At 39.3% G+C, this 26,076-nt stretch overlaps 1 protein-coding gene across 3 annotated transcripts in view; it reads right to left on the minus strand.

Annotated features, from left to right (window-relative positions):
• Positions 1–26,076, minus strand: part of IPCEF1 (interaction protein for cytohesin exchange factors 1) — an 81,814-nt gene continuing 55,738 nt past the window's right edge. For all 3 annotated transcript variants that reach the window (XM_023923404.2, XM_086877304.1, XM_086877303.1), the window contains 4 exons: positions 23,001–23,089; positions 17,436–17,802; positions 9,443–9,636; positions 1–5,952 (listed from right to left, as the gene is read on the minus strand). In XM_023923404.2, the coding sequence (XP_023779172.2) occupies positions 5,752–5,952; positions 9,443–9,636; positions 17,436–17,802; positions 23,001–23,089 (851 nt within the window). In that variant the 3' untranslated portion in view covers positions 1–5,751. The remainder of the gene's footprint in view (positions 5,953–9,442; positions 9,637–17,435; positions 17,803–23,000; positions 23,090–26,076) is intronic.

A 26,076-nucleotide genomic window follows, 5' to 3' on the forward strand; every position in this document is an offset into this window, starting at 1 on the left:
TATTCTCTCATTTCAGTGTTTAATTGACAAGTGCAAACACAAGGCTCTCATTCTGCAAGATGTGTGTATCATTCCATGAAAATCAATTCACACGTGTAGGCAACAAGCAATAAAAAGGCAGCGCTGAGTGCCAACATTGTGCTGTGAGCTTTAAACCAGTGAAGAAGTAAAAAAAGACTCAGTAGATAAAGTACTGAATTTGGATTCCATGTGCTTTTGTGGTGCTGCAAGCCCTGCCGCTGCCTGATAGAAGTCCTTGCAAATATTCTTCTGTGCATGGCTTTTCCTCTCTGCACAGAGCACAGCGGGATGGACACACCCATTCTTCCTTTGGGCCAGACCTCAGCCCTGAAAGCTCAGCACAAGAGCACTGCTATTTGTATGCACAAATGGCTTTTCACCAGGTGAGTTATTTTGCTAAACACTCGTAAGTAAGGTGACTCACATTAACCTCTGCTAGATCAGTGCTAGTTTTTCTTCATGTGGGACTGAGAGATGTGTTTTCATATCTTCTTTCTATTTTTAGCTGGGAAAAGATAAAACTGCCATAAGCAACTTCAAGAGTCAGAATAATTTGGGCAGGTCCTAAGGACCTAGGACACAGGGAGTGGTTCCTAAGCTATGGTATGATGACACAAACTATTTGCCCTATAGAATAGTATTCACCTGCATCTTCAAAATGGACCTCATATGGATCAGATGGGGAACATAAGCTTCAGACACTGATAGCTACAGTGTTTTCCCAGAGAAATGGATTTTCTCTGTTACAGGCCGAGTCATCTAAAGTCAACTATTTCCAGATCATAGATCAAGGTTGTTGAGCTATCAGTGAACGTGCATATTTCATCTTGCAACACCTTATAAACCACTCCCTTTGGATTTTTATCAAGAGGAAATAAATTAGGGAAATATTCATTTTCCCAGAGGAGACAGGTCTTGGAACTTTCCTCATAGCAAATTTCAAGGAATGTAGTACTGCTTTCAACACCTTACAATTTTTTTTCAATGTTGAAATGCTTAGCTTTTGGCAAACTCAGTTCCTACTACCCTATGCAGAGATATGAATTTCAGCATGATCTTAGCTCTGAGCTTCTTCTATTTTCTTTTTTTCACCTCAAATTTTGTTTCAATTCAGAATGAAGGCCATTTTTTAAAAATTCTATAATGTTGCAGCTTGAAGCAAACCAAAATGGGATGAATCTTTGAGCATCAAGGAAACACTCACTGACATCTTAAAATGTCTGCTGCTTTGAAATGCCCCACACAAAACAGGAAATTCCACTTTGGCTCTACTACTGTAAGAAAACCACTTTGGCTTCCTGTTAGAAGAAAGACGTGTCTCATATAAATGAAGTAAACTCAGGCCCTCTCTTGGTTACAGTTGGTTACAATTAGTTCGTTTTGTATGACTAAACAAGCAAAGGAGTAAAATAAAGCTCAAAGCCCCAAACCCAATCACACTACATGGAGTTTCTCTCATAGAAGTGTGCTTACATGGGCTCCTTTGCTACTTGAAAAGTTTAAAAACACAGGTTTCCATATTAAATCTGTAATAGACATGTAAGCTTACAGGCTTACACAATAGACGTAACACACTCACAATTTTTCCAAGTTAGAAATAATTTTAAATTCTGAATTTCCACAGAGTTTTAAATAAAATACCATTTCTGTTCTTCCCCTCCCTCCTTGACTGTCCCAAACTTGCTTTTTCTCTCAATATGTTGAATATATTTTGGTTTCCTCCAAAATTCAAATTATTTGTAAAAAAAGAGAAGCAGCACATTATTTATTCCTGTTTATTCTTTGTATCAGTTAGGGTATATTTAATTTATTCTTCAGTAGCTGTTACAGTGCTGTGTTTTGGATTCAGAATGAGAATGGTACTGATAACACACTGGTGTTTTGGTTTTTTGCTAAGCCGTGTTTATCCTAAATAAAGGATATTTTTCTTTGTCTTGTTCTCTGCCAGTGAGGAAATACACACAAAACCAAACTGGCAGGGAGCATAGCTGGGACAGGTGACTCAAACTGACCAAAGGGATATTCCATACCACAGGAATATGGAATATCCAAAACCAGGGGGAGCTACCTGGAAGGGGGACCTGGTCTGGGTTTGGGAAATGGGGCCTGACAGGTCAGTGTGTGGCAAGCAAATGCATTGTACATCACTTGTTTGGGTTTCTTTCCTTTTTATTATCATTATCATTTACCATTGTTGCTGTATTTTACTTGATTTTAAATTATAAAACAGTTCTTGTCTCAGCATATAAGTTTTACTTCGATTCTGCTCCCCATTACACAGGGATGGGGAAGGAAAAGAGAGGGGGAAGCAACTCCATGGTGTTTCATCTCCAGCTGCACTTAAAAACCATGACAAGGTGAAACCCTAGTACTGACTGAATCATCAGAGCTCCGTGTAAAAATGATTCACAATCCCCACATGATCTCTTCCATCATAGGAAAGGAAATGTGATCCCACCTCATTCTGGTGTCTCATGAGATGTACATCACCAGAACAGAGAGATTTGATTTCCAGAAAAGCTGCAGAAACAGTTAAAATTAGATACTGTTACCAGAAATTCCAAAATCTCCATTGCTGGACTTGCTGCACCAACTGGCTTTACTGACATAGGAAAAATTGTGCATGTGCACATATCCACACACACATACTTTCTCCCAAAAAAGTATATAAAACATGTCCCTTGAGGCAGATGGTTAAAGACTTCTTGATTTTCACACACTAGGGATGCACAGCTCCCTGTGCTATGAGTCAATAGTGCAGGTCTTCCAAATCCAGACCAAGAGATACAAGTTACTCCAAGCATCACTGAGCAGAGCGCAGGTTTGTCCAAATTTCTCCTGTTGAGGTGGCTCCCCGCTGTAGCTGTCAGCTTGTGCGTAATTCTGTCTCTGATTATGGCTTTCACGCTGCTGGGCAGCCCCCTGTGATAAACCCAGGCAAAACTGTCACAGTAATTAGCAATGCCGGAAAATTAATCCTGTTTCACTGCAATTTTCACTTCCCATTTTCCATGCTTTCCATTATTTTGAGTCTAAATAGTAGCTGAGGAGAGTGGAGTTAGACTTCCTGCACAGGATTTGCATAAAACCCATACTTTTGTTTTCCTGAACAAAATTTGTTTAACAAATTGAAATTTGTTAAAATTATAACTGGGATTGAAGTAACCCCATTCATGAATATTCTGTTCTTTTCCAAGCGGAAGTAGAGGCCAGTCTCAGCAGGTGTCCAAAACCTCAATAGTCCAACAATAAGTATCTACTGACCATCTGAAGGAGAGTAATTCAAAAGCAATTTTAGGCCATGTAATCTGTCAGAACCTGTAGCAGAGTTTGGGCAGTCCAAGGCCATCTCTTTGTCCCTAGAACTGGGAAAGCTGTTTTATGCTTATACAAGTGTGTGAGTGTGAAAAGAGCCAGCACAGCATGTACAGGCCACATAGGCTTTTCTTTGTATACTGCAAATCTACTTCAGTAAATGGAGTTGGCTCAGACTTTGCCCAGAAGTGAAAGGCACTGACTTGTCTGGCCCAGCTCAACAGGCCACTTAAGTATGTTCTTCTTTTCAACATCTAAGTGAAGATGCTTTTGAAGGAAAATGGTGTTTACATGCTTTGTTTCATGAGAAACTTGCATGTGTGATAGAAAATGTACATGCAATTTGACCTCAAATATTTATCAGTTACTTAGCACCAGGTAGTTAAAAATGAAATGGACCGAGCAGGTTAATCCCTACACTCCTGATTTTCAGGGTGCTCTCAGAAATTAATTGACAGCATTTCAATGGGAATGGTGGAAGAATTATGAAAAAAACAAAAAAAAAACCAAAAAAACCCCAAAAACCCAAAAATAAGAACAAAAAAACCATCCTAAAATTTGGCTCCATTTTCAAGATGCAATTACTCCAAATTGCACCAGGTATTAAGCTTGCTTAACTTCTAGTTATAATTAGTGAAGTGAGGAAATCACTGCTCATATGATGATTTCCTGAAAAGAATGGCTTTTTAACCAACCAGAGTTTCATGTCTGATTCCCCATTTAGTAATTTTTCATCTATTTCCTTGCCTCTATTTTAAAATAAAAGCTGCTGAGTATTAAAAACACAACGTCAACAGTCAAACTAATTACTACGCTGGTGGAAAAGATTTCATATGCTCCCACTAACACCATTATCTTTTGTTTTCTCAATCAAGCTATGATAAAACATAAAATGTATAAAGACAGATGAATATGGCTGCATCTCTACAGTGTATTTTGCTTTAAAAGACAAACTGCATTGAAAACTAATGACAAAGAATATCTTTATGAAATAGCAACAGAAGTGCAGATTGTCGCAGTTCATGTAGTGGCATTAATTTGGGAATGGTGAACTAATTCTTGCTTTTCAAAACTGGGCTCTCTGAAAAGTTTCTTATACTGCAGAAGAGGGGAAGACAAAACCCCAAAACCTTGTACTGAGAGCAATTAAGCCAAAAAATCATGATCCTGCAGCAAAACCTCTTATTTTTTTTCCCGAAAGGGAAATCTTGAAACTTTCTAGAAAGCTTTTTTCAGGCCCTAAGTTGTACAGATTTTCTTCATCTAAAACTCAAAGCTGGAAAAGCAGAAGACTCACAGCAGATGCCTCAGGGTAGTTTCACCTGCAGAGCCATTACTGTGATCTACAATGGAACACAAAATAAAGAGGCATTTCAAGTCAACCTGTAAGCACTCACAGCTGAGTGCGTTTGGTCCACATATGCCTATTTATATTAGGAAATTCAGCATATATAAATATATAAATAAAACATCTATACAGTACATAGTCACATTCATATAAGCCATAAAATCACATATATTTACAAAAATATTTGCAGCTTTGTTTTACACTTCCAAATCCACATTAGGAGTTTAGTTGTTTAGCTTCTGCCTTGTGAATATTATCACCTTCCTTAAGCTGGACTCTGGGATGAACTTGTACCTTATATACTCCCATCTGTCAACAATAAGGAAGAAGAACATAATCTTCCAAGGAATTCTGCCAAGTCCATAAGAAAAGTTGAAACTTGTCTCACTGAAGAGTAAATTACATGTTAGCAAAAACCGAGAGACCTCTTCTTCATGTAGAAAGACAGTACCTTCTTGGTCTGGACTGTATATAAATTTGAAACTCATAAAACATCAGGCAGAGCCCAAACTGGGTGCCTGGCAGCTGTCTACAGTGTCAACTCATGCATTATTACTCTTCCATTTGACCCAGTTTAAACTGGTAGAGTGGTGAAAGTAAATGGGTACAGAGATGAAAATGTATACATGGGGTTAACTTAGAAGGTAAAAAGGTAGAGTAGACTACATCCTGTAGTTTAGCTTCATTTCAAGGTAAGTTGTATGCTTAAAACAATCCCAAGGATCTCATATTTATACAGGACATGTTACATAGTTCTGTGTCCTCCAGGAGCTGGACACTTATAATTTTTCTTCTCCAAAAACTGAAAAACCATTCTTTGCTGCTTTGTTAAATACTCTTCTTACACATGCAGGCCACGTTCAGGAGTGCTTTTTTGGGGAACTTGGGCAGGTTTGGGAAACTTGCCCTTTTGACATTCAGTAAGTTCTGCAAGAGCATTCAAAACTTTGGAGAATGGGTTGTTTTCCTTTCGAAGCACACTTGCAAAAAACCAGCCTCAAGATACAGCAGCTTAAATTGCTTGTTCATGAAGACCCGTGGAGAACAATCTTGCCATGTGCCACTGATCAAATAGCACTTTCAGTGATTGGCTGTGGAGTCATCTCTTGCTCCTCACTATTCTCGGTGGATGTGTCCTGGACCTCCTGCTGCTGATAAATATCTTGGACCAGCATGATGTTTGTGCTCCTCCACTCTCTGTACTTCACTGCTGTCAGCTTTGGGTCCTCTAGCAACTGGTTAATTGTGGCCAGGTCATGCTCCTTACACTAGGAAGAGAACAAGGGGTTATTTCCACTGAAAATGTTGATACAATTGTCCCTAAAAAAAGTCTGAGAAAAATAGAGTCATGTCACAAGGAGACATCCAATTACCCATCCTCCTGGCAGCTTGTTCCCATTTTTAGGGCATAGGTCATCAAAGTTATGTTTAACAGCAAAAAATCTTCCCAGTTAAAGGTAAGTTATGATTTCATCTAGATTTTTTTAATAGGCTTCTTAACAAAACTTGATGAGAGAATGTGAAATTTGCACATTATTATGCTCTCTCAACAAGACAGTACTTGCATGAAGCTAGACACAACAACATTTATTTCTGTAATATTCTGTAATTATTTCAGTTCTAACTTTCTCAAAAAACCACTTATTCCATGTAATAAATGTCTCTTCTCTGGGAGCTGGACTGAACATAATTTTGGATATAATTTGTGCACTGGCAGTAGAGTGGCTACAGTACATGTGGCTGCCATCTACCACCAGCTACTGATAATAAATCAAGTATCTACTTTTAGGCAAGAGCAGCTCAAACCATTTGTTGCAGGCACCCTGGTTCACTTGTAAGATGTGAGCAGTGACGTATGCAGGGACACTGAGTTTGTCACAGAACGACAGAATGGTTGAGCTTTGCAGGGACATCTGGAAGTCTTTTGATACAAAACCCTTCCTCGGGCAGAGCCACCTACTGAAAACAGCCTAGAACTGTGTGCAGATGACTTGAATATCTCCAAGGATAGAGACTCAACAGCTTCTCTGGACAACCTGTGCTTGGTCACCTTCTGTGTTTCAGTTTGAACCCATCACTTCTGGTCGTGGTCACTGAACACCACTGAAAATAGCCTGGCTCTGTGTTCATTGCACCCTCCTTTCACACACTGATATTCTTTGATGTCCTCACATGCTGTGGCATAACAAACTACTTTGCTTTTCCAGTCCATATTGCCTATCCATGCAATGGACCACAGGATAGCGAAGCGTCAGTGAGCAGGGATGGTTTCTTAAGGAAGCACCATGCTGCACTAACAAAACTTGACTACTTTTTCCAGGCTCCCTCCTTCCAGTCTGTGGGAAAGCGGTAGAATAGTTGTAGCCATCTTCTCTTGCTGCCATTCATCACACTCAAGGACACCCTGTGCTGGTGGCTGCCTTGAAAACACCCTGAAAGTACTCCCACGCATTCCTTTCACCTTCTGATAGCAGCAATCAGCTGTTTATACACCCATATCCCACTTAGACTCTAATGAAGCTTCAACTGCTCCAGTCTCTGTGATTCTTTATCTGCTTTTTAAACCCAAAAGCTTGTTCAACTGTATTTTACACACATCCTACCCTCAAGACACAGTGCCAGCCCTTTTAAGGAGACTTCTGGCATTGATGCAGGGATATGTGCAGTTAGCTTAAGAGAGGAAGAGAGGAGATAAGGAGATGGAAGGGAGAGGAGTATTTCTATTGGACAAACTTGGCAGCAAAAAGTCATGCCATGGAATTTCTCCTGTAGCACTAAAACTATTTCCTACATTCACTAAAACTGTGATGCACTTACACATAGCTTCCCTCTCTTCTAAAGTATTCAAAGCATGTTTTGTTAATGATAAATTGTGGCAGCAACATTAATCTGTTGTTAAATATGTGGAGTCAAAAGTCTAAAATTAAAATTGCATTGAGACTTGCATAAATCACTTCCCAAACTAATAGGGTTTTAATTAAAGCAGAGTACATATGGATCAGAAGCAAAAAACTCCTGATTTTTAAATTTCCAGTAGATAAGTTCCAATTATCTTATGTCTTATATTATACATTAAGAAAATTGACTTTAAAAGCTCATAATTCCACTGATGTAAAGAATATGGCACTTTCCTCCTGTAGGGACTTGACTTTCAGACAGGCTAACTTAAATACTGCTGTGTACAGAACTGTGATTATGAAGAAGTGCCTGTGCTTTTTTATTTGTCTTGTCAATGCTCCAGTTTCTTAGTTTGAAGAAAGAAAAAAAAAAAAAAAAAAAACCAAAAAAACTCCAAAGAGATGAACACTCCAAAACTAATTTTTCTGTATTAATAAAAGAGTTAGACAAGCCTAAGTTAACTGCAACTCTTATAATACTCCCATGCTAAATCAGTTTACTGTCACCATCAATGTAAAACCACCTTGCTTGTGTCTGACATTAAGGCTTCCATTCAAACCCATACTAATGAAAGTGACTGTCACACAAAGCACAACTCCATTTTGCACTACCTGGTTCTTAGATTTATTAGTGAGGCTCCTGTCAGGGAAATCCTTGCAGAATGTTTCTGTACATAGTTTTCTGTTCTATAAAACAGGCATACTTTTTAAACTAGCTTTCTGCTGTGTGGGGGGCTCACTTTATTGATGATGCAAATGAGTACTTCTGTAGTCACTGCCACATCACTGAAAACTCTTTGGTACTAAGAAGAGACTTCACCAGGTCTCATATGGAGCCAAGAAGATTGCCTCTCTTCCCAATTCCCTTTACAATTGTATTTTTCAGGATTTTCAATACAGACTGAGGTACCAAACCCAAAAATCCCATTGCAACTAAAAATCAAACCAATGATTGTGCTGACAGGATAAGTTTTTAGAATCATAAAACTGCTAAGGTTGGAAAAGACCTCTAAGATCATCAAATCCAACCATTTTGCATGAATTTCTCCAGCTTACAGTGCCTGAAGCCAAATACATCCATTTGAAACAAGATACTCAATTCCTGCTTCTAATGCATATAAAAAGAAACAAGTGAAGCCCCAAGTTTGCATTTATTCTTTCTCCTCCTTACAATATAAATGCTATGGTTAAGCTTTTTGTTTCCCGCAGTACCATTCAGAAGCAGGCTTTGAAATCCCATGACACTTGATGCTGGCAAGTAAACCACTTCGTAAATTCCCATATTCCACACAGATTTACCGTCTCTTTCACGGAACATCTCCTGAACCCCTGCACCCCTCCAGTTCGTGATACATTTCCAACATAAAAGCAGGATGCTTTTGTTATTAAAAATATTTTAGTTACAGGAGGTCTTTACAATAGCTTTGGCACATCCTGTACATTCTCTGATAATCACATAAGGAAAACCTTTTTTGGCTCAGGGTCATTTTCATGTCCTTTATCATCAATGTACTTTGTCTGCTCTTCCTTTTTTAAGGCTCCCCTGTTTATTGCATTTAGCTGAGCTTGCAAGTTTTCCAGTTAACTAAGAGTTTTCTTTATTAAATTTTCCAAATGGGCTGGAACTTCTGCAAGAAGAGTCCCTCCTGAGCCATAGCCTCTGCTTCCAGTTCAAACTGAACAACATAATGCAGATCAGTATTCACAATGAAGCAGAAAAAAAATAAATTAAAAAACTTAACAAAATTCCTTGGGGTTTTCAGTAAATATGTAATTAGAGTTTGGCTGAAGTCTATACTGTTTCTTTTTCAGCCAAACTGCTTTTTTCTCTCTTTTCCCTTGGCAAGATCTGCAAACTCACCTTTAATGTGCTGTTCAGCATTCGAATTTTGTGGAGTTTCTCATTAATGGAGGGGTTTTTGCTGCGCTTGATAAATGACTTCCGAAGCTCCTTCTTGGTTGACAGTCGACGATCCCCAATGGGAGACAGGCTTGCTTGCTCCAGTGACTTGTAAAGCCTCTCCATCTCATCATCATCATCACATTTTTCCTGGTCTGCAAAGAAAAAAATAAACTGGGTATGAGAGCATGAATGTGACAGCAGATAACAGAAAAGGTATGTTCAGCCATCAGGAAGACTCTCAATCAACTCAGAAAATAATGGCATTAGAGTTAAAACTAAGGGCAATTAGGGTAATTTATAGGCTAATAATGCCTAAGAGAAAGACATACTTCCAAACTCACAATATTGTTAAGAATCAGGTTATGATCCAAACAGATGTGAGCCTGTATCTCCATGCATGGAGTGCTGCTTTAATGCTCTGAATATATCACAGACTTTGAACAACTGTCAGTAGCTCTATGTTTGAATGAAACAACTCTGATCACATCTACATCCATTCACCCTTCCCTGCATGCTGCACACAGTGAATTTTGCTTCTATCTCACAGGTATGCTTCTAACTCACAGGGCAAATTCTCTTTGGTCTACTGATTCATCACCAGGTTTTTGGTAATCATTGAAAACGAAGTTTTTTTAAAAATGAGCAATTAAAAGAAACATAAAAAGATTTCAGGGGCCCCAAGAGAAGGTCCCTAGAAAACAGATTAAAGCAAGAACCCTTGGGGCATCCAGTGTCTTGCCCCTGAGTTTCACAGACTGCAGCAGAGAATTTTCTTGTAAGGAAGGCCTCACAACAAAGCCTTGATTATCTCCACCTTAATTATTCTGATGGCTCCCAAGCTGCAGGACCATTTCCAAGGCAGAGAGCCCGTGAAAGGAAGAGTGAGTAAACAGCTGAGAATAGCATAAAATAAGATGAAAATTGAAGCAAAGGCATTTCTCAGAATAAAACAACTTAAAAATTAACAGACTGAAACTGAAAATGTGCTGGGCATATGTAGGGGTGTTTTAGCAGAAGGCCAATTTTAGCAACAGACTGCGCAACTCACTTCTTGTCCATCAGTCCCCACGGCTTCAGTGAGCTCTAAAGGAAAGTCTTTAGACTTTCCTTAGCTATTGCTGTTTTCAGGGTGCTAATGAATCCCTCAAGATCCACTTTGGGTAACACTTAACCAAGTGTATCACTGGCAGTATTGGTGTTAGTCCTTCTCAGCTGCAGTCCTTCCTATTCCCGTTGAACTGGGTGGGCACTTTTTTCTCTTAAAGTAAACATTTACTTTTCTAAATCATCTGCAGTCAGCAAATAAATTCTGAACAAAAGGAACAAGTCCTTCTGCTCACTCATGCTGCTGCAAAAAGACTTCTGCAATATGTCAGCATGCTATGGAGGCTGCTTCTTATCTTTTCCATGTTTTATAAAGAACAGCATCCTCCTACATCTCTGTTCTTTCTAAATATTTAGGTTACGAAAAGGGTTTATGATATGCTGCAAATATTTGCCTTCACTGTGTTTCTGGCCTATTCTTCACTACTGTGGGATTATAAAAAGCCTACTGTAACTTAACAAAAAATAAATATAACTTCCAACACTGGTACATTGCTGGAGGAGGAAAAGAAGAACTGTTGTATATTTAACAAGCTGCAGGAAACAGAAAAAAAAATGGAAGTGTAAGGCATAATACACAGCAGTAGTATTTCCTGAAAGCTGTTGGCACATGCCATGAGGCTCATAATAACTAGTTTCCTGCCTGCTTTCTTGGGATAAAGCAGCTGCTTGTTTCATTAGCCAGCTTCTGCACAGGACTGGCTCAACTATGCTGTAGACATCACCCACCACAACTGTGCATAGTAATACTGTGAGAAATAAATTGATTTTTATCAGCTATCCAAAAAAGACGATGTATGAAGAAAAAAAAAAAAGTTGCTTCAATCCTGTTCAGCAACTTTTAGATAAAGTCAACCCACAGGGCACTTAAGGTCCCTGCTCCAGACACCTTTTGAGGCTAACTCATGACCTTCCTCAGTGCCCTAAAAGGGTTACAAAGCAGCAAGCCTGAGAAAACACCCTCAGTGAACACTCTTCTTCCAGGCTAAATATTCTGATAACTTCCATGCACTCGTGGGAAACTCTAAGGAGCACAGTAAGACTCAGCACAGAAAAGATGAAGCCAAAGTCAGAAAAACCCAGGAGAAGGCTCCCAGATGATGCACTTGCCCAGCAAAGTGTACTCAGCTCCTGCAGACTTTCAAGACTTCTACCAGAAAGTCCTTTCCTGTTTCTTATTCTTCCACCCTTCTCATCCTCCAAGAGATTAATCAGGGTCAGGTAATTTCAAAGGGAAAGGAACATGTCAGATTCTTCATATCAGGTGGATAAAGGAAGTTGTAATAAAGCAACTAAATGGAAATTTAGCAAGCTGCTGGAAAACAAGGGTGAGTGGAACCTACAGGTTGTGGAGTACGGGTTACAAAGCACTTTTATCTCCATCTTTGATGAATTTCAACTACAGATCAAAGAGTATCCTAATATTGTGTGTTTGTGTAGAACAGTGCTGCTGGTGACGAAGCATATGTCTGCCAACAAACCCCTATAAACTGAGGCCAGACTGTTATCTATCTGGAATTTTACCTTCTGTGTACCTGAGTACCCCTGAGCCAAGGTCAGAAAGAAAAAGCCCACATTTTGCAGGCTTGAAGCTGTCACTGAATGCACTAGATTAATGCTGTAAATCTGAAAGGGGGAGAGGTATTGGAAGAACTGAAAAATTCTGATTTAGGAGAACTAAAACGCTATTCTGAGGCTTGATGCCATTTATCTGGAATTTCCTCTAAAAGGAGGTATCACAGACAGGAACAAACTCCCAGAGGGTCAACATGCCTGTTCTTCACCTCCTCAATTTTCTGCTTCCACTCTGCTGTCAGTCAACTTGCCACAAGCTGGAGACAGATATTAACACTAAGATATTGAGTCTCCTCATCTTGGAGCATCAGTACAGAAGCTTGTCTGAAATCTCACTTTAATGCTTTTTAGGCCTATGTAAGCGAAATTTTCTAGAACTTTCAAAAAGCAGCCGCGAAAAATAAAGTTGATTGTTTCCCAGTGGTAAAGATATAGGAATTGGAAATGTTTGGCAGAAGGAGCATTTTGCATGGAAAACCACCTCCAACAGAACATGTCTGACTAAATTTATCTGAAATGTAAATATTTGTTCTCCCATTCTGTAACTGAGATCTCACAGACCCCCAGTTGTGTATTAATCCCAGGGAAAAAATATTCTGCTTCTTCCTCCTGTACTTGCTACTCTTACGAGCTTCTTGTGGCTTTGCCAGCACTTTTATTTCTGATTCTGCTAACATTTTTGATGCCAGTGGTAGAGAACACATACACCTAAGGCTGGGAGAGTAGAGGGAAAAAAGTCATAAATTATTTTTGCCTTTACCTACCAATCCACCCCCCTAGCCCTTCTCCATAGTGGTAGTATACTTTCCAATGGGAATATGAAGTCACCTCAGGGAAATCACATTTCCCACATAATTATGGAATAGAAAATACAGAAAAAAAATTCAATTAGATGAGTTTAACTCAGGCAAACTCCTCACTGGCAAATGCAGAACTAAGGGAAGAAAGACTGGAAGAAAATAATGGAAAACTATGTTATCAGAAACAATTAGATGCTGTTGTCTGACAGTATAGTGGACTCAGCAGTGAGGGGCAGAATTTTAATAAACTGACTGAACTGGAAACAACATAAATAAGTATCTCTTTTTCAGAGGGTTCAAAAAACCATAACATCATAGTTTTCACTGTGATTTCTAAAGCTTTTTTGATGAGAAACAGAATAATTATTCAAGTTGTTTTTCTACACAGTTATTCTCACCACAGGCACATTTCTCAGCTAGTCTCAGCCATGATCTAACTATTTGCTATGACTTTTGCAGAGGGAACAAAGGGGCCAGAGCACACCAGAGGATCTGTTCTGGCTATTACTGGCACAGGCAGACTCCAGAGAGGAAGAGGATGTCAGTAGTGAGAACAGAAGGAATTGAATGGATCCAGCTCCTATTTAACCAACTCCTTCCCACTAAACCAACCTAGATAAAATCCAAGACATATTTGAAAAGCTGTCCAGGTTTGAAAATACCAGCACACTCAACATCTTCCACAGCTACTGTGAGCTATGGTAAAATAAACCAGAAGTGGTAAAATAAGAATGCCTTGCCAAGATGCACTAATTTCATATGATCATGAAACCCTCAGAAAATGCAAGGAAGAAGGATCTTACTGCTATAGTAGCAGACACCTAAATAAATAGAAACACACACTCTTATTTTCTTATATAACCTCTCAGTTCCTGTGGCTTCCTTTAGCTGTTACGGGTTTTGATCATAGTGGTGGTGTGTCAGAGTCATATACTTTTTCTTCCAGTAGTTGCCAGAAAAAATACAAAGGATGGAGTTTGGCTGGAGAGCGTGTCTAGCCATCCTGGAGTGGACAAGGCCAGCTTCTGGATACAGTGCACGTAGTCAGACAGCTGTTTGTACTCTCAGCTGCTTCTTGTTTACCTTTCAGTTTCTTTGCTTCACAGGCAGCTTAGAATCTTTTGTCACTGTGCGTGTAGCAAGCTGCATCACCAAAGTCTTAGATAGTCCCAAAAAGTAAATGAATGCATAATGCTGGTCTCATTTCAAAAGAGAAAACTGATAAACTCCCCTTCTTTGTATCACTCTTTGGTATGTAACATCTCCCTGGTGACTGGTGCAGAGAATTAATGCTCACAATGTTCATAACACCACTGAGAATGGTTGGAAAGATTGTTAAAAATATCATGATATGGCTCCTTGCACCAGATTCTCACAGTTTCTTAGCAGAGTTCATTAAATAATTTCTGTTGAAAAAATAATTGATCATAATTTAGTTGAATCTGCAGATTTTCTTATGAGGTACAAAATAAAATCCATTTATTTCTTAAAAATGTTTCTTCCATTGTTTTACTCATCACTAAGGTTTCTTCACTGTTTCTGTACTTTTTCATTGTAAGCTCTTCCCACAAAACCACAGCTACTCTTTCTTCCTTCTAGGTACCAACTTTTCTCGGCTTGGTCTCCATTTCTAGACTTTGTCCAGCAAGAGTGCTCTTCAGTTCTAGATAATTTTCACCTCAACTCAAAGCTCTTATCAGCTACAACCAAAAACTCAACTTGTGGTTTTACTTTGAAAAATGTGGTCAGAAAACAGTGTGGCAGGGTTGTTTTTTTTAATTCTTACCAGGTGAAAGAGAGAGCACAGACACGTCTGTAGGTTCTGTGGGGGACTGGGACCAAAATCTATCAAAGAACATAACTGTTCTGATGACAGCAGGGCCATCTTTATACACAGGGAACATGTGCTTTCAGGACAAGTGTTGACAAAAGACAGACTTGTCTCCTTCTGGATGCAGTCTCAGGACTCTGAAACATGTCAGATATGCACTATTCAGAAGCACTCTAAAGCAAATAATACTGACTGTACTGAGGTATGCCTTCTTGTTTTGCATCAGATAACAAGGGTGTTCTTACCAGTTTTTTGCAAATCAGGAGAATTTGCAGCTAGATTTTACCCAACAACTTGAATTGATCTCACAGTATTTGTGCACATGCTTACCAACTAGCTGGAGAGGGAAATTCTTGAGGGATAAGCCACAGAAACAGAATTGTATCCTTTTTGATGACTTTCATGAAGAGCTGAATTATTAGTTATTATTAATCCTTCTTTTCCTACCTCATTATTAAATTGAAGTAGCTTAATCTCCTTGCAAAATATTTCCTTAATATTTTCGGTGACCACACAGCAGCACTCTCCACACCCAGCCCATAATATGCAAACTGATAAAGGAAAGACAAACCTGTCTTTCTGAATGGTGTATGCTTTACTTGTTCAGCAATGGGTTATGATGCAGACAAGAACTGGTGAGGTTGTACAGTTTCCATAGTGACTGTCTTGGTGAAATTGTCTATTTCTGGGATTCTGTCAATGATCACCACTGTGATCATTAGGATGGAAGTGCTCTGTGTTCTGCCAGTAGGGTTGCTCATCAGCTAAGCAGTGAGCAACAGAAGAATTCATTGATAAGAATAAGCTTATCAAAACTAAACCATCTTGCACACTGCAGGGGTGTACCAAAATGTGCCTTGATTTACACTGTAATCCCATTTTATTAGTTAGTATGATTGAGCCTATCAAACTATACTTTAAGTGATTATGAATGTGTCATGCTAATTCTATGACATCCATAAAAGTATTTGTCACCCTTACATTACAATGGAAAGCAGTAACCTACGCATTATTGCAGGATTTCTGACAATTTCAGACAATATTCTAAGCAAAAGTTTAGATTTCTGAAGAGCAAACACTGAATCTTTGTCAACAGATATAAGCCACTATGCCATTTATGATCTACATTCCAACAATCCTCTTGAATGTCCCCAGTAATGTTTTCCAATGACATTACTTTATCAAATTTAACCCAGAAGGTAAAATTACAAAAAACAATTCTGTAAAGACGTATTTAATATGTCTTTGTAGCATTTTCATTAGGGACTCCATTTCTGCCAGCCCTAGCCTTTTCACAACTTGCAAACCCAGAATTAGGGGAATTCAATTCCACAGTGACTCAAAACACAGCACTCTATTCCAATACATAGAAACAGCATATATGCTCACTCTGGATTTTAATTCTTTCTGCTCTTCATTGCTGCAGAATTTTCTAGCAGAGAAGCCTACAAAATGGATAAGGTAGGTGAACATAAATTGGACATAAATAACAATGAGTTAATTGTCACTTTTGATGAAAACTTTTCTTTTCTTGATGTCCTTTTTTTTGTGTAAAATCAGAAAAGGTTCAACAACATAAAGGGGTGACAGCTTTCTAAGGCTTGCTATTTGTAAAACATAAGGAGATTGACAAGGTAACTAATGTGCCTCATAGTGTCATCTTCCAGTGTCAAGTTCACCTACAGAGAAGTACCCTGAGTTCACAGCAACTCCAGTGCTGTTTCTTTCCACCACTTCAATACTTTCAGCCCAAGCTCTTAGATGCACCCTTCTTTTGCATTGTGCTGAGACAACCTTTCTATTTCAGCAACAAAGTACTCACTTCAAATTGTTACAAGGATTTGGAATCATGGGAGGAGATGAGGCAGAGGAATGTTGTTATTCCCTTATATATTACCTCTGTACACAGAATAATTGTGTGCCAGGAACAGCCCTTAGGATTCAGCTGTTTTAATTCAGAAAGAAGAAGCTTTGCTCAAAAGGCAAGAGGTATTTCCTCACTATGCAGGAGAATTACAAACAGTAACAATGACTGAATTCTGGAGCCATGCCACCTTTCAATTAGCAGTACATTTCAGTAGGAGGATACTGTGCAGATACCTATTTGATTAAACAAAATCCAGTCTTAATAGACTTTCTGATTCAGGATTTCAGCTGTTTTCCCTTGATTGCAATGAAGCTTAATGAAGCAAATAGGGAGTATGTACTTCGAGTAAATGCAACAGCACATATTTGTAAAATTGGATTGACTTAACCCCATGTTCACCATTCCCTACATATTACAGTTTTGTTACAGTGTCCATTCTGTGACACACTTTGTTAATATTTCAATTCAATCCTAACTAATAAAACATATCTACATTGAAATAAAGACTGTTAATAAAATTATGTCTATGCTAAATTTATATACAGAGGTTATGATCTAACAAATAGATACCATTTGAGAAAACCTGTAAAGTTACCTACCAACCAGACACTAGGTTATATATTAAATGTGCAATAAATTAAATGCTATAAATGATGTACCATTGGAAAACTCTTCAGTGAAGAATATAGAGGAAGGAAGGGGAAAGGAAGTTAAGGAAACCCATAACTTTTATATTATGTGGCTCTGCAATAAAAATCTCTCTCATTAGCTCACCTTTGGCTAGTGGTTGCTGTCCTGTTGCATCTGGCACAGTTAGACAATGTGTATCTACACTCAAGTAAGAGGTTTGGGATTCACCATTGGATTCAGAAAGCTGGACTTCCTGGCTTTCTGCTGCATCTCCACAGACCACTCCTGGCGGCTCATCAGAGTGAATCTGTACACAGAACGTTAAAGGCTGGTCACCCTCTTCTGTGGCAGAGCTGTTCACCAGGTCAAGCCAGGACTGCCTCTCGGAATAAACCACTTTGGATGTCAAGGAAGATGATGATTCTTGGGAGTTGAAAGTGCTTTCAGGAGAGGAGAGAGAGCAAGATGCTTCACTTGACAGAGTTGAGGTGAATGATGACTTTTGCTGATCCTGCTTTCCAGAAAATAAAGGGTGGGGGGAAGGGGGGGGAAGAGGGGCAGGAAGGGGGGAAGAAAAAATAATAGTTATTTACAAATTACTCCTGTTTCTAGGTTCTACATGTTATATAGTTATGCAGCTGAAATACAAAAATTGATGTAATCTGGTTACTTATTCATCCAAACAAGCCTGTGGTGTGGCAATCAATCTCCTACAGAGCAGTAACTTCAGAAACCAAGCCACCAGGAAGCCAAAGGCAAAAGAGATATAAACCTGACAATGCCTAGAAGCAAAGACCAAGGAAAACTATTATGCTGAATGTAGCCTTCTGTGGTAGGTCTCACACTCGCCTTCTTTCTTTAATTTGTCTTCACTTTATTGGTCTAATCAAGAGTGAAGAAGAAAACCTCCAAATTAGCCATTGAACACAAAGCACTCAACAGTTCCACCAGTGCAATAACCAGAGATAGACAGAAGGGGTACCAAGCACTGAAGTACAGTAAGGAAGTGTGTTTCCTAGTCCATTCAAGGGATAATTGTTCACCAGGCCAAGAAGGCTTAGCAGAAAATATCAGAAATTGTGATGATATCATCATGATACGAAAGACAGGTTTCTTGCTGCTGCAGAAATTTACTCTTTCTGCATACCATTTCCTACTGGCCAATGGCAGCATCAGAATACCAGACTCGATGGACCACAATTCTGGCAACCTTCTGTCCTCAATATTTATGTAGAATAGATCTGTGTAAGTATTAAAATAGATCATAACTAGATGGAAAATACTGAAACTTACTGAGAAGGTGTTGCTAGGGAAACCTGAAAAAGCTGAAAACAGTAAATGCCTGGAATACCTGTTTATAACCCAGTAAACCAGATAAAAACTTTATTCAAATAAATCAAATCAAGAGTAACAATTTTTTTATAATGATTTTCAAATTCCACAATTCAGTGTTTTATACTGTAATGTACACTACTTCCTTCTTATATTAAAACAGAAAAACCTTCCTGTGCTTCTAATATAGCATCATGCAACAAGTAGTCAATTCAGAGGATGAGGAGGACTTATACCAGACTGTGAGCACTATTTGTTTATAGCAGCTTATTTGTTTTTGTAAATTTTCAAAACCATTCATAGAGTCATAGAATTGTCAAGGTTGGAAGAGACTCTCAAGATCATCCAGTCCAGCCAAGTACCCAAGACTTCCACTGCAACCCCTAAACCACATAATCCAGCACTGGCTTTGGATCCTTCTTGAAGGTTCCAAAGGATGATGGCTTCATCACCTCCCTGGGTAACTTATTCCAATCCCTGACCAACCTAATGGTGAAAAAAAATTGTCTAATATTGAGTCTGAATCTGCCCTGTCCCAGCTTAAGGCCACTTCCTCCAGTCCTGTCACTGTAGGCACTGCCCCCACCTGCTACACCCTCCTTTCAGGGAATTGTTGAGGGCAATGAGGTCTCCCCTGAGTCCCCTCTTGTTGAGACTGAACAAAACCATCTCTCATAAGACAGGTTCTCTGGTCCTTTCACAATTCCTGTAAGACTGTGCCAAACATTGCAGGACCCAGACATTTATATTCCCCTATGGAAAGTACAGCACTGTGTTTCAGGTGTGGTTTTGTTTCTGAAATAGAAACCTTCACATATGCATCCTCAAGCAAAGGAGATGCTGTAGTAAACTGCGAGTGCTAAAAATGCCCTTGGGAGCACAGGTGACATGAAGCATTTCACCAAAGAGCTCCTATCACACAGACAAATTGTTAAAGAGTTTATAAAGTCAAGCAGAACTACCAAACAGTAACAGCTCTTGCCCATATATTGTAGATGGTTTAATTTGCTCTAAATTGTTCAAAACTAGAAAAGGAAGATATTGGATCACGCCTCCATTTTTCTGGAATTTGTCCATTAAAAAAAAAAAAGTAATTGAAATGAAGATTGTGCCTCACTGAGGGGAATATATTTTTGTTTTCATTGTGTGTTAATTAAAAAATATGAGTGAGAATAAATATGACTGCCAGAAGGTGTTTCTTTTTCTCTGCATATTGGTTTGTTTTGTTTTTTCTTTGGCATGACAAATGTTTACCTGACTTATTTGAGTGACTCCTTTGGAAATTTTGAAATCATCCATATGATAATAAATTTCCATTTGGGGATGTTTTAAAAAGCAGATCATAAGGATTTCACTGGAGATTAATGAGTCTCTAGATATTTTTTAGAGAAAAATTATGACCATGAAACTCTTCAACAGCTTTTTTGGCTGCTGCTGCTACAATCTATTGTCTCAACATATCTGATTTTTTTTAACTGCATATCCATTCACACGTGAACAAATTAATGCAGGTGGTCAGTTTAACTTTTGTCCTACAGATGTTATAAATTACTTGTTCCTCACTTGCTTTTTTCCTCCACAATTCCCAAACCCATGCAAACACATGGAACCTCACCATCACTACTTTTATCTCCTGCAAATTTCAAAATGGTTTGAGTCAGCAGAGAACAGAACAGCAAGTACAAACTTTGTGCCAGAGGGACAGCAAAGTGTTTGCAACTCTAAAATGTAACAGAGCCTACACCTGGGTTTTTGTTAGTTTCCAGAGTAATAATTTTTGGTTTGGAGTTGATGTCAAGAAGTTTGGAGGCCTTTCTACTTGAAATAATGAAAAGAAATTAAGTTCAGCCAATGCCTCTGGCATTGAGCTGAGTTGACAAGATAAGTGTCACTTCCAGTAGCAATTTGAGAAAGCTGAAGTAGGCCAAGTGCCGTACCCACAGAATATGAACCAAATCCACCACATTTTTGAGATTTCACAGCTTGGTTCAAGAACTCTGCAACAAAGAAACAGGCAGAGAGCTGTGTTTAACCAGCCCTCCCTGTGACAATCACAGGCTTCAAACCTAGAATTGAGTTTTTAGTAGAAGCTGCACTTTCCCAATGATTCCAGTGTTTTTTTCTTTCAGCACTTGTCCAGAAGTGAAAGGGATACTAAATACAGTATTTAGAACACTCTGGCTTGCAGTCAAACAGAGCTGTTCCTATTCACTATGTAAGTGAGCTGAGCCTGGGGCAGTCCCACAGCAAAAGGAGTTTATTCCAGCGGGCAGTTCTGAGGTGAAAAGATGACACTTGCTCAGGAGACACTAACCTTTGTCCACAAGGGAAGGGATTTTCAGGGATAAGAAGAAGGGAAATCAGCTGACAAAGGTAAAGGCTGAAAGGAAGATACCCTTTAAGGAAAAGCTTGAGAAAGCAGGATCCCTCGGCATCTGCACCACTGCCTGCCTCCCACGTGTTCCCTGCCAAAATGCGGAGGCCAGCACTCAAGAGGAGCATATGGGAAGGAGACAACCGGAGATCACCTCTGCAGCAACAGACCAACAAGAAGCAGGAAACCAGAAAAGCAGAAAACTAAAAACAGCACCTGTTTAAAACTCATCATCTGGAAAAACGCAGGCATTCGCTCAGAGGTGAGCAGACGGAAAACACATCTCCATCCTCCTAAAGGCAAGCCACTGAAGTATGAAATTCGAGATGCTTTGTTAACTGACCCATGGCCCTGAATAACTGTGGGAGACATATTGCCAAAGTTCTTCTCTTCTCTGAAATTTATAGTCACTCAGTCACACTTAACTTCCAGCTAATGCAGGCAATAAATAAAGAGTAAGGTTCTACAGCAGCGAACTCCTCACACCCCCGAGCGCCAGGCGGATTGTTCTAGTGATAAATGTTGCACGTTTCAGGAGAGGAAGTGAAGACTGACTTATCTGACTGAAAATAAGGGGGGGCAAGTGGGTGACTGTATGACATGCGCTCCCAGCTTTATGTGAGCTACTTAGAGACCGCCAGACAGGCAGTCCTGTCCGCGACATCTCCTTTATAAACGCCTGCGATTGCACAAGCTTCTCTAGCTCATCTGTATATTTCGGATTTGCTCCTGCTTCGCTGCTCCTGTGCCCACCCCAGCTACTGGATGTCATTTCAGCGTGCCACAGAGGAACTTGTACCACAGCAGTGAGGCAGCAGACACTTCCCTTCCATGAGATGCCCTGAGAATATTCAGTACCAAGTATATTGCTGCACACCTCTCAGTGTTAACTTTCAGGTAGTGAAGGGAAAGGCTTGAATCAGGATTCCTTATTGCCAGCCCAAATCAGAACAGTCATTTCTAAACACAGAATTATGTAAACTTTCAATTTTGATGGAAAAAAATATAAAAATTAAAAATACTGGTTACAGAGATTAAGGGATTGCCTCTGCTACTTGCAACAGCTGATTTCTACTACAAATGAAACTTTTCTTTTAAAGCCTGCAAAGAGAAGGAAAAAACCCACCCCAAACCTACTAGTGAAGCTTCCTGTCATAGCAAATTAACAACTTTTCTTTCATTACTTAAAAAAATTTAAAATGGAAAAATTTTTAATTTTTTTTTTTTTTTAATCCACTTAAATTACGTGTAAGAGCAATGAGACCACTGGAAAAACAACAGTATAGAAACAAGATTAATAGGGCAAAAAGGAGATAATAATTAGGCAAGCCAATTTGATTAGACTCATGAGGGTTCATAGCTCTAATTTTAATTTATGAAATTAAGAGAGACAGGAAGGAATATTCTGGGACAATATGCTACATAGATTTTGGAAGAATGCCTATTTTCTTTTTTCATAGTCTATTTTTCAGAGGTAGAAGAAAAAAAAACAGATTTTTATCTCTGTGTGAAGAGGCCTCTTTCCCTTCTCTTCACTGCCATAAAAGCAGCTTCAAATTCAGCAGTCTTAAAAACAGCTCACTCAAATAAATAAAAATGAAGCTGTTGGATGTGTTACCAAGGTCACAAAAAGAGAGAGGCTTCAGGATGGATTTTTAAAAAAGAGAAAGAATAGTATGAAAAAACCAGCTTCTAGTGGTGTGTTAAAAAACTTGTAAAGAAAAGACATGATTTGTGTATGAGGCAGAACAACACCTTCCTTTCTCCAGCAAGATAAGTAGTAAGGAGCTGATCTTTTACAGTGCAAAGCTCCCTGTGGTGCAGGATGTCCCAGCTGTGTGCTCTGCCAAGGGGTGGGCAGTCTGTGCATGAAGGTTTCACTGGAATTCAGTGTGGATGTTTCCAGACAATGTTTTAGGTTATTTCTAGAGGTCCACCACCTCAGGAGAGTTCTGTTTCAACCTGCTTGCAACAAGAAACAAGGTAGTAACTGGAGCACTTACCGAAGGAGGAGGTGGTGTCTGGACTGTGTAGGGTGGAGGTGGCGTGTCTGTTATTTCTGGATCGTCATGTTCACTTTCACTGTAGCATTCTGAGGTAGACATGGAAAATGAGCAAAAATAAAGAGTTAGACCAACAGATTACTCTTTGCAGCTCTGTGGCAACCAAAGATCACCAATAAGGGTGTTCTGGATTTGGGACTACACTTTAACAAATCAGTGTCTCCTAATCCACTTGTGGGAATGCTGGAGAGCTGTTGCAAGTAGCAGAGGCAATCCCTTAATCTCTGTAACCAGTGAGTTTTCCTGGAGCTAGCAACAGGCATTGGGGCTTTGGCTGCAATTTCAGAGTAAACAGATAGTTCATATCCAGCTTTGGAAGATATAGATTAGCCTTGTGAAAGCCTTTTGTATCTCACATAGACACACCATGCAGCATGGCACAACCTGTGAAGAGGTAATACCAAAAGTAAACACAGTACTCTAAGACTACCCTACCTGTCTCTTTTTTCTTTTCTTTTTTTTTTTTTTATGAAAACAAACTCATAGGAGCCTCAATATCTCTTGACTTTTAGAGGAGGCAGTAATGCTGTTATTTCTTTCAACTATATGTGCAGCACGTGAAAACATTCTCAACAAACTTGTTTAAAGGTAGATTAAATGAAGTATGATCATTGATAAAATTAGACACAGAAAAAGGGAGGCAGAATGTTGCTGGTTCTTATGCCCAGGACCTGGCAATAGTAAACATTGGACAAGATCATAGAAACATAGAATAGTTTGGTTTGGGAGGGACCTTAAAAGGTCATATAATCCAACTTCTCTGCAACGAGCAAAGACACCTTCAACTAGACCAAGCCTCTGGGTCCAGCCTGACCTTGAATGTTTCCAGGGATGGAGGTTCTGCCATCTCTCTGGGCCACCTATTTCAGTGTTTTTCCAACCTCACTGTAAAAAATTACATCTTTATATCTAGTCTAAACTGTCTCTTTCTTAGTGTTAAACCATTACCCCTTGTCCAGTCTACCTTGCTAAAGTGTTTGCTCCCATCTTTCTTACAGGTCCTCTTTGTGCACAGAAAGGCCACAAAGATCACTTTTGCTACATTTCCCAACAGAAATGCAACCTTTACAGGAGGAAGTGCTCGCATCCTGCCCCGCACCACACATGCAGGGTGACAGCACTCACCCCTACCCCACTGAGCTGGGGACATGAGAGTTTGCAAAGACAAAGTTGGAGCTTGATGAGGACATTTTGAGTGCCAAGGGTCACAGAACAGAGGCTGCTGTCCCTGTGGTGTCCATGGGATCCAGCATTGCCCTTTGCTGGCCACATCATTCAGCAGCCTGTGCTGTTCAAGAGCCTCTGTCCAGCTCTGCCCCAAAGAGCAGGAGTTGCTTAAGTCCAGCTGGTCCCTCATCAGAGCTGGACTTCAGGGGCTCACACCACTAGGAAGCAGTGTGTTAGCGTGGCCTCTGGACAGTCACCTGAGATTATTTCATCTAAAATTAACTCATTTAATACCCACATGCTTTATTTTTCTGCATGTTATTGTAGGGGGAGGGTGAGGGTTAGTAAGCACAGAGTGAGGGGAATAAAGTTGAAAGAGAGAAGAATTTTGTCCATGGGAGACAGTTTTGTAACATGTTAACAAAGAGAAGCTTAAAGAGGTTCATCATTTTTCCTCCCTATACTTTTTGCAGAACTGTAGGGTTTTGAGTAACATAGATTCTATTCTGTTTACTGGAGATATATGCTGGCACATCTAAGCATAAAGAACTGAAGTTGGCTGCAACAAGGCCTATATCAAATTCTAGCACTCTATTAATGCCTTTTTGAGCAACTCAGTCAAAAGCTTATGCTTTCTACAGCTCCCCTTTTAAACACACAAAACACAAAAAACTGAAAAAGGATCAACAGCTGTTTCTGATACTCTAAACAGGGAAATGGTAGGGGGGGGTGTGGTGTTAAAATGCACAGAAAGTACCTGAATACACAAGAAATGTTACAGAAAGAGCCAGGACTCTGAAGAGTTATGGTGTGTGATACAGAGAGGAAGAACTGGTCAGCAGGAATAGAAGTGACTATGGGTAGAGACAGTGTTTTTATGAAACACAGCAATGTTTCTGTAAGGACATGTCCACCCAGGCACCAGTGGGTGCTGCACCCACCCTGAAGGGAGCTGCTGGATCACCTGTGACAAAACACACATGAAAAGACAACGAGGTGTTTGACACCAGAATCAGAAGGCCTTTACCTGAGGGGGAAATGGGTGACTATCTTTAAAAGCTGAAGAAGTATTGGCTAGGTTGTGCTATTTCAAAATTATTGATAACCTGTTGCAGAAGTTATTGAATGGATTATTTTATATCTTTTGGATTATTTTTTTTAGATTAAGATTGATGAAATGACTCATTTTTATTGCTTCATAATTCTCAATTCAACCAATACAACCAGTATCACATTTTTTGATGCTTAAAAAAATTTGTTTAATGTATAAAATTTTTGCCGTTTCCATTTTCCATTGAACTCTTCCCTTCATGAAAAGATGAACAACATATTTTCACACTTCCTCCCTGAGTACAAGTATTTGCAGTTTTTTCTACACAACCTAATATTCAATATAGCCCTTTATCCTAAAGATAATCCTGAAGAGTTTTGATAAAGTTGGCTTCAAACAGGATACAGGCAGGAGGAATTAGATGGTGTGTGAATTAACAAGTTTATTGACAAGAAACAAATGTGAACTGAAAACAAAGAAACTGAAGAGACTTCCTGAATTCTCCAGGAATCACTAGTATCCATGTTTACCAGTCCCAAAGCTGCTTTTAATGGTAGAGCATAAATGGAGCCAGATTAAATTAATCAATAATGTAATTACATGTCCCAAGCCTGGACATTAACAACAATCTTGAATTTTGTGATAAAGCAGAAGGGACACAGAGAGGAACATGTCATTGCTTACACAAAACAGGCTGCATCACCTAAGTGGTCATACTACTGTAAATACCAGTTTCTTCTTCATAATGACAGCTCCTTCACAAGCTCAGCAGTTCTAAAAGGAGCACTGGGTACCAAT

This window comes from Cyanistes caeruleus, chromosome 2 (assembly GCF_971803275.1).
Source record: "Cyanistes caeruleus chromosome 2, bCyaCae1.hap1.1, whole genome shotgun sequence".
NCBI classification, from domain to species: domain Eukaryota; kingdom Metazoa; phylum Chordata; class Aves; order Passeriformes; family Paridae; genus Cyanistes; species Cyanistes caeruleus.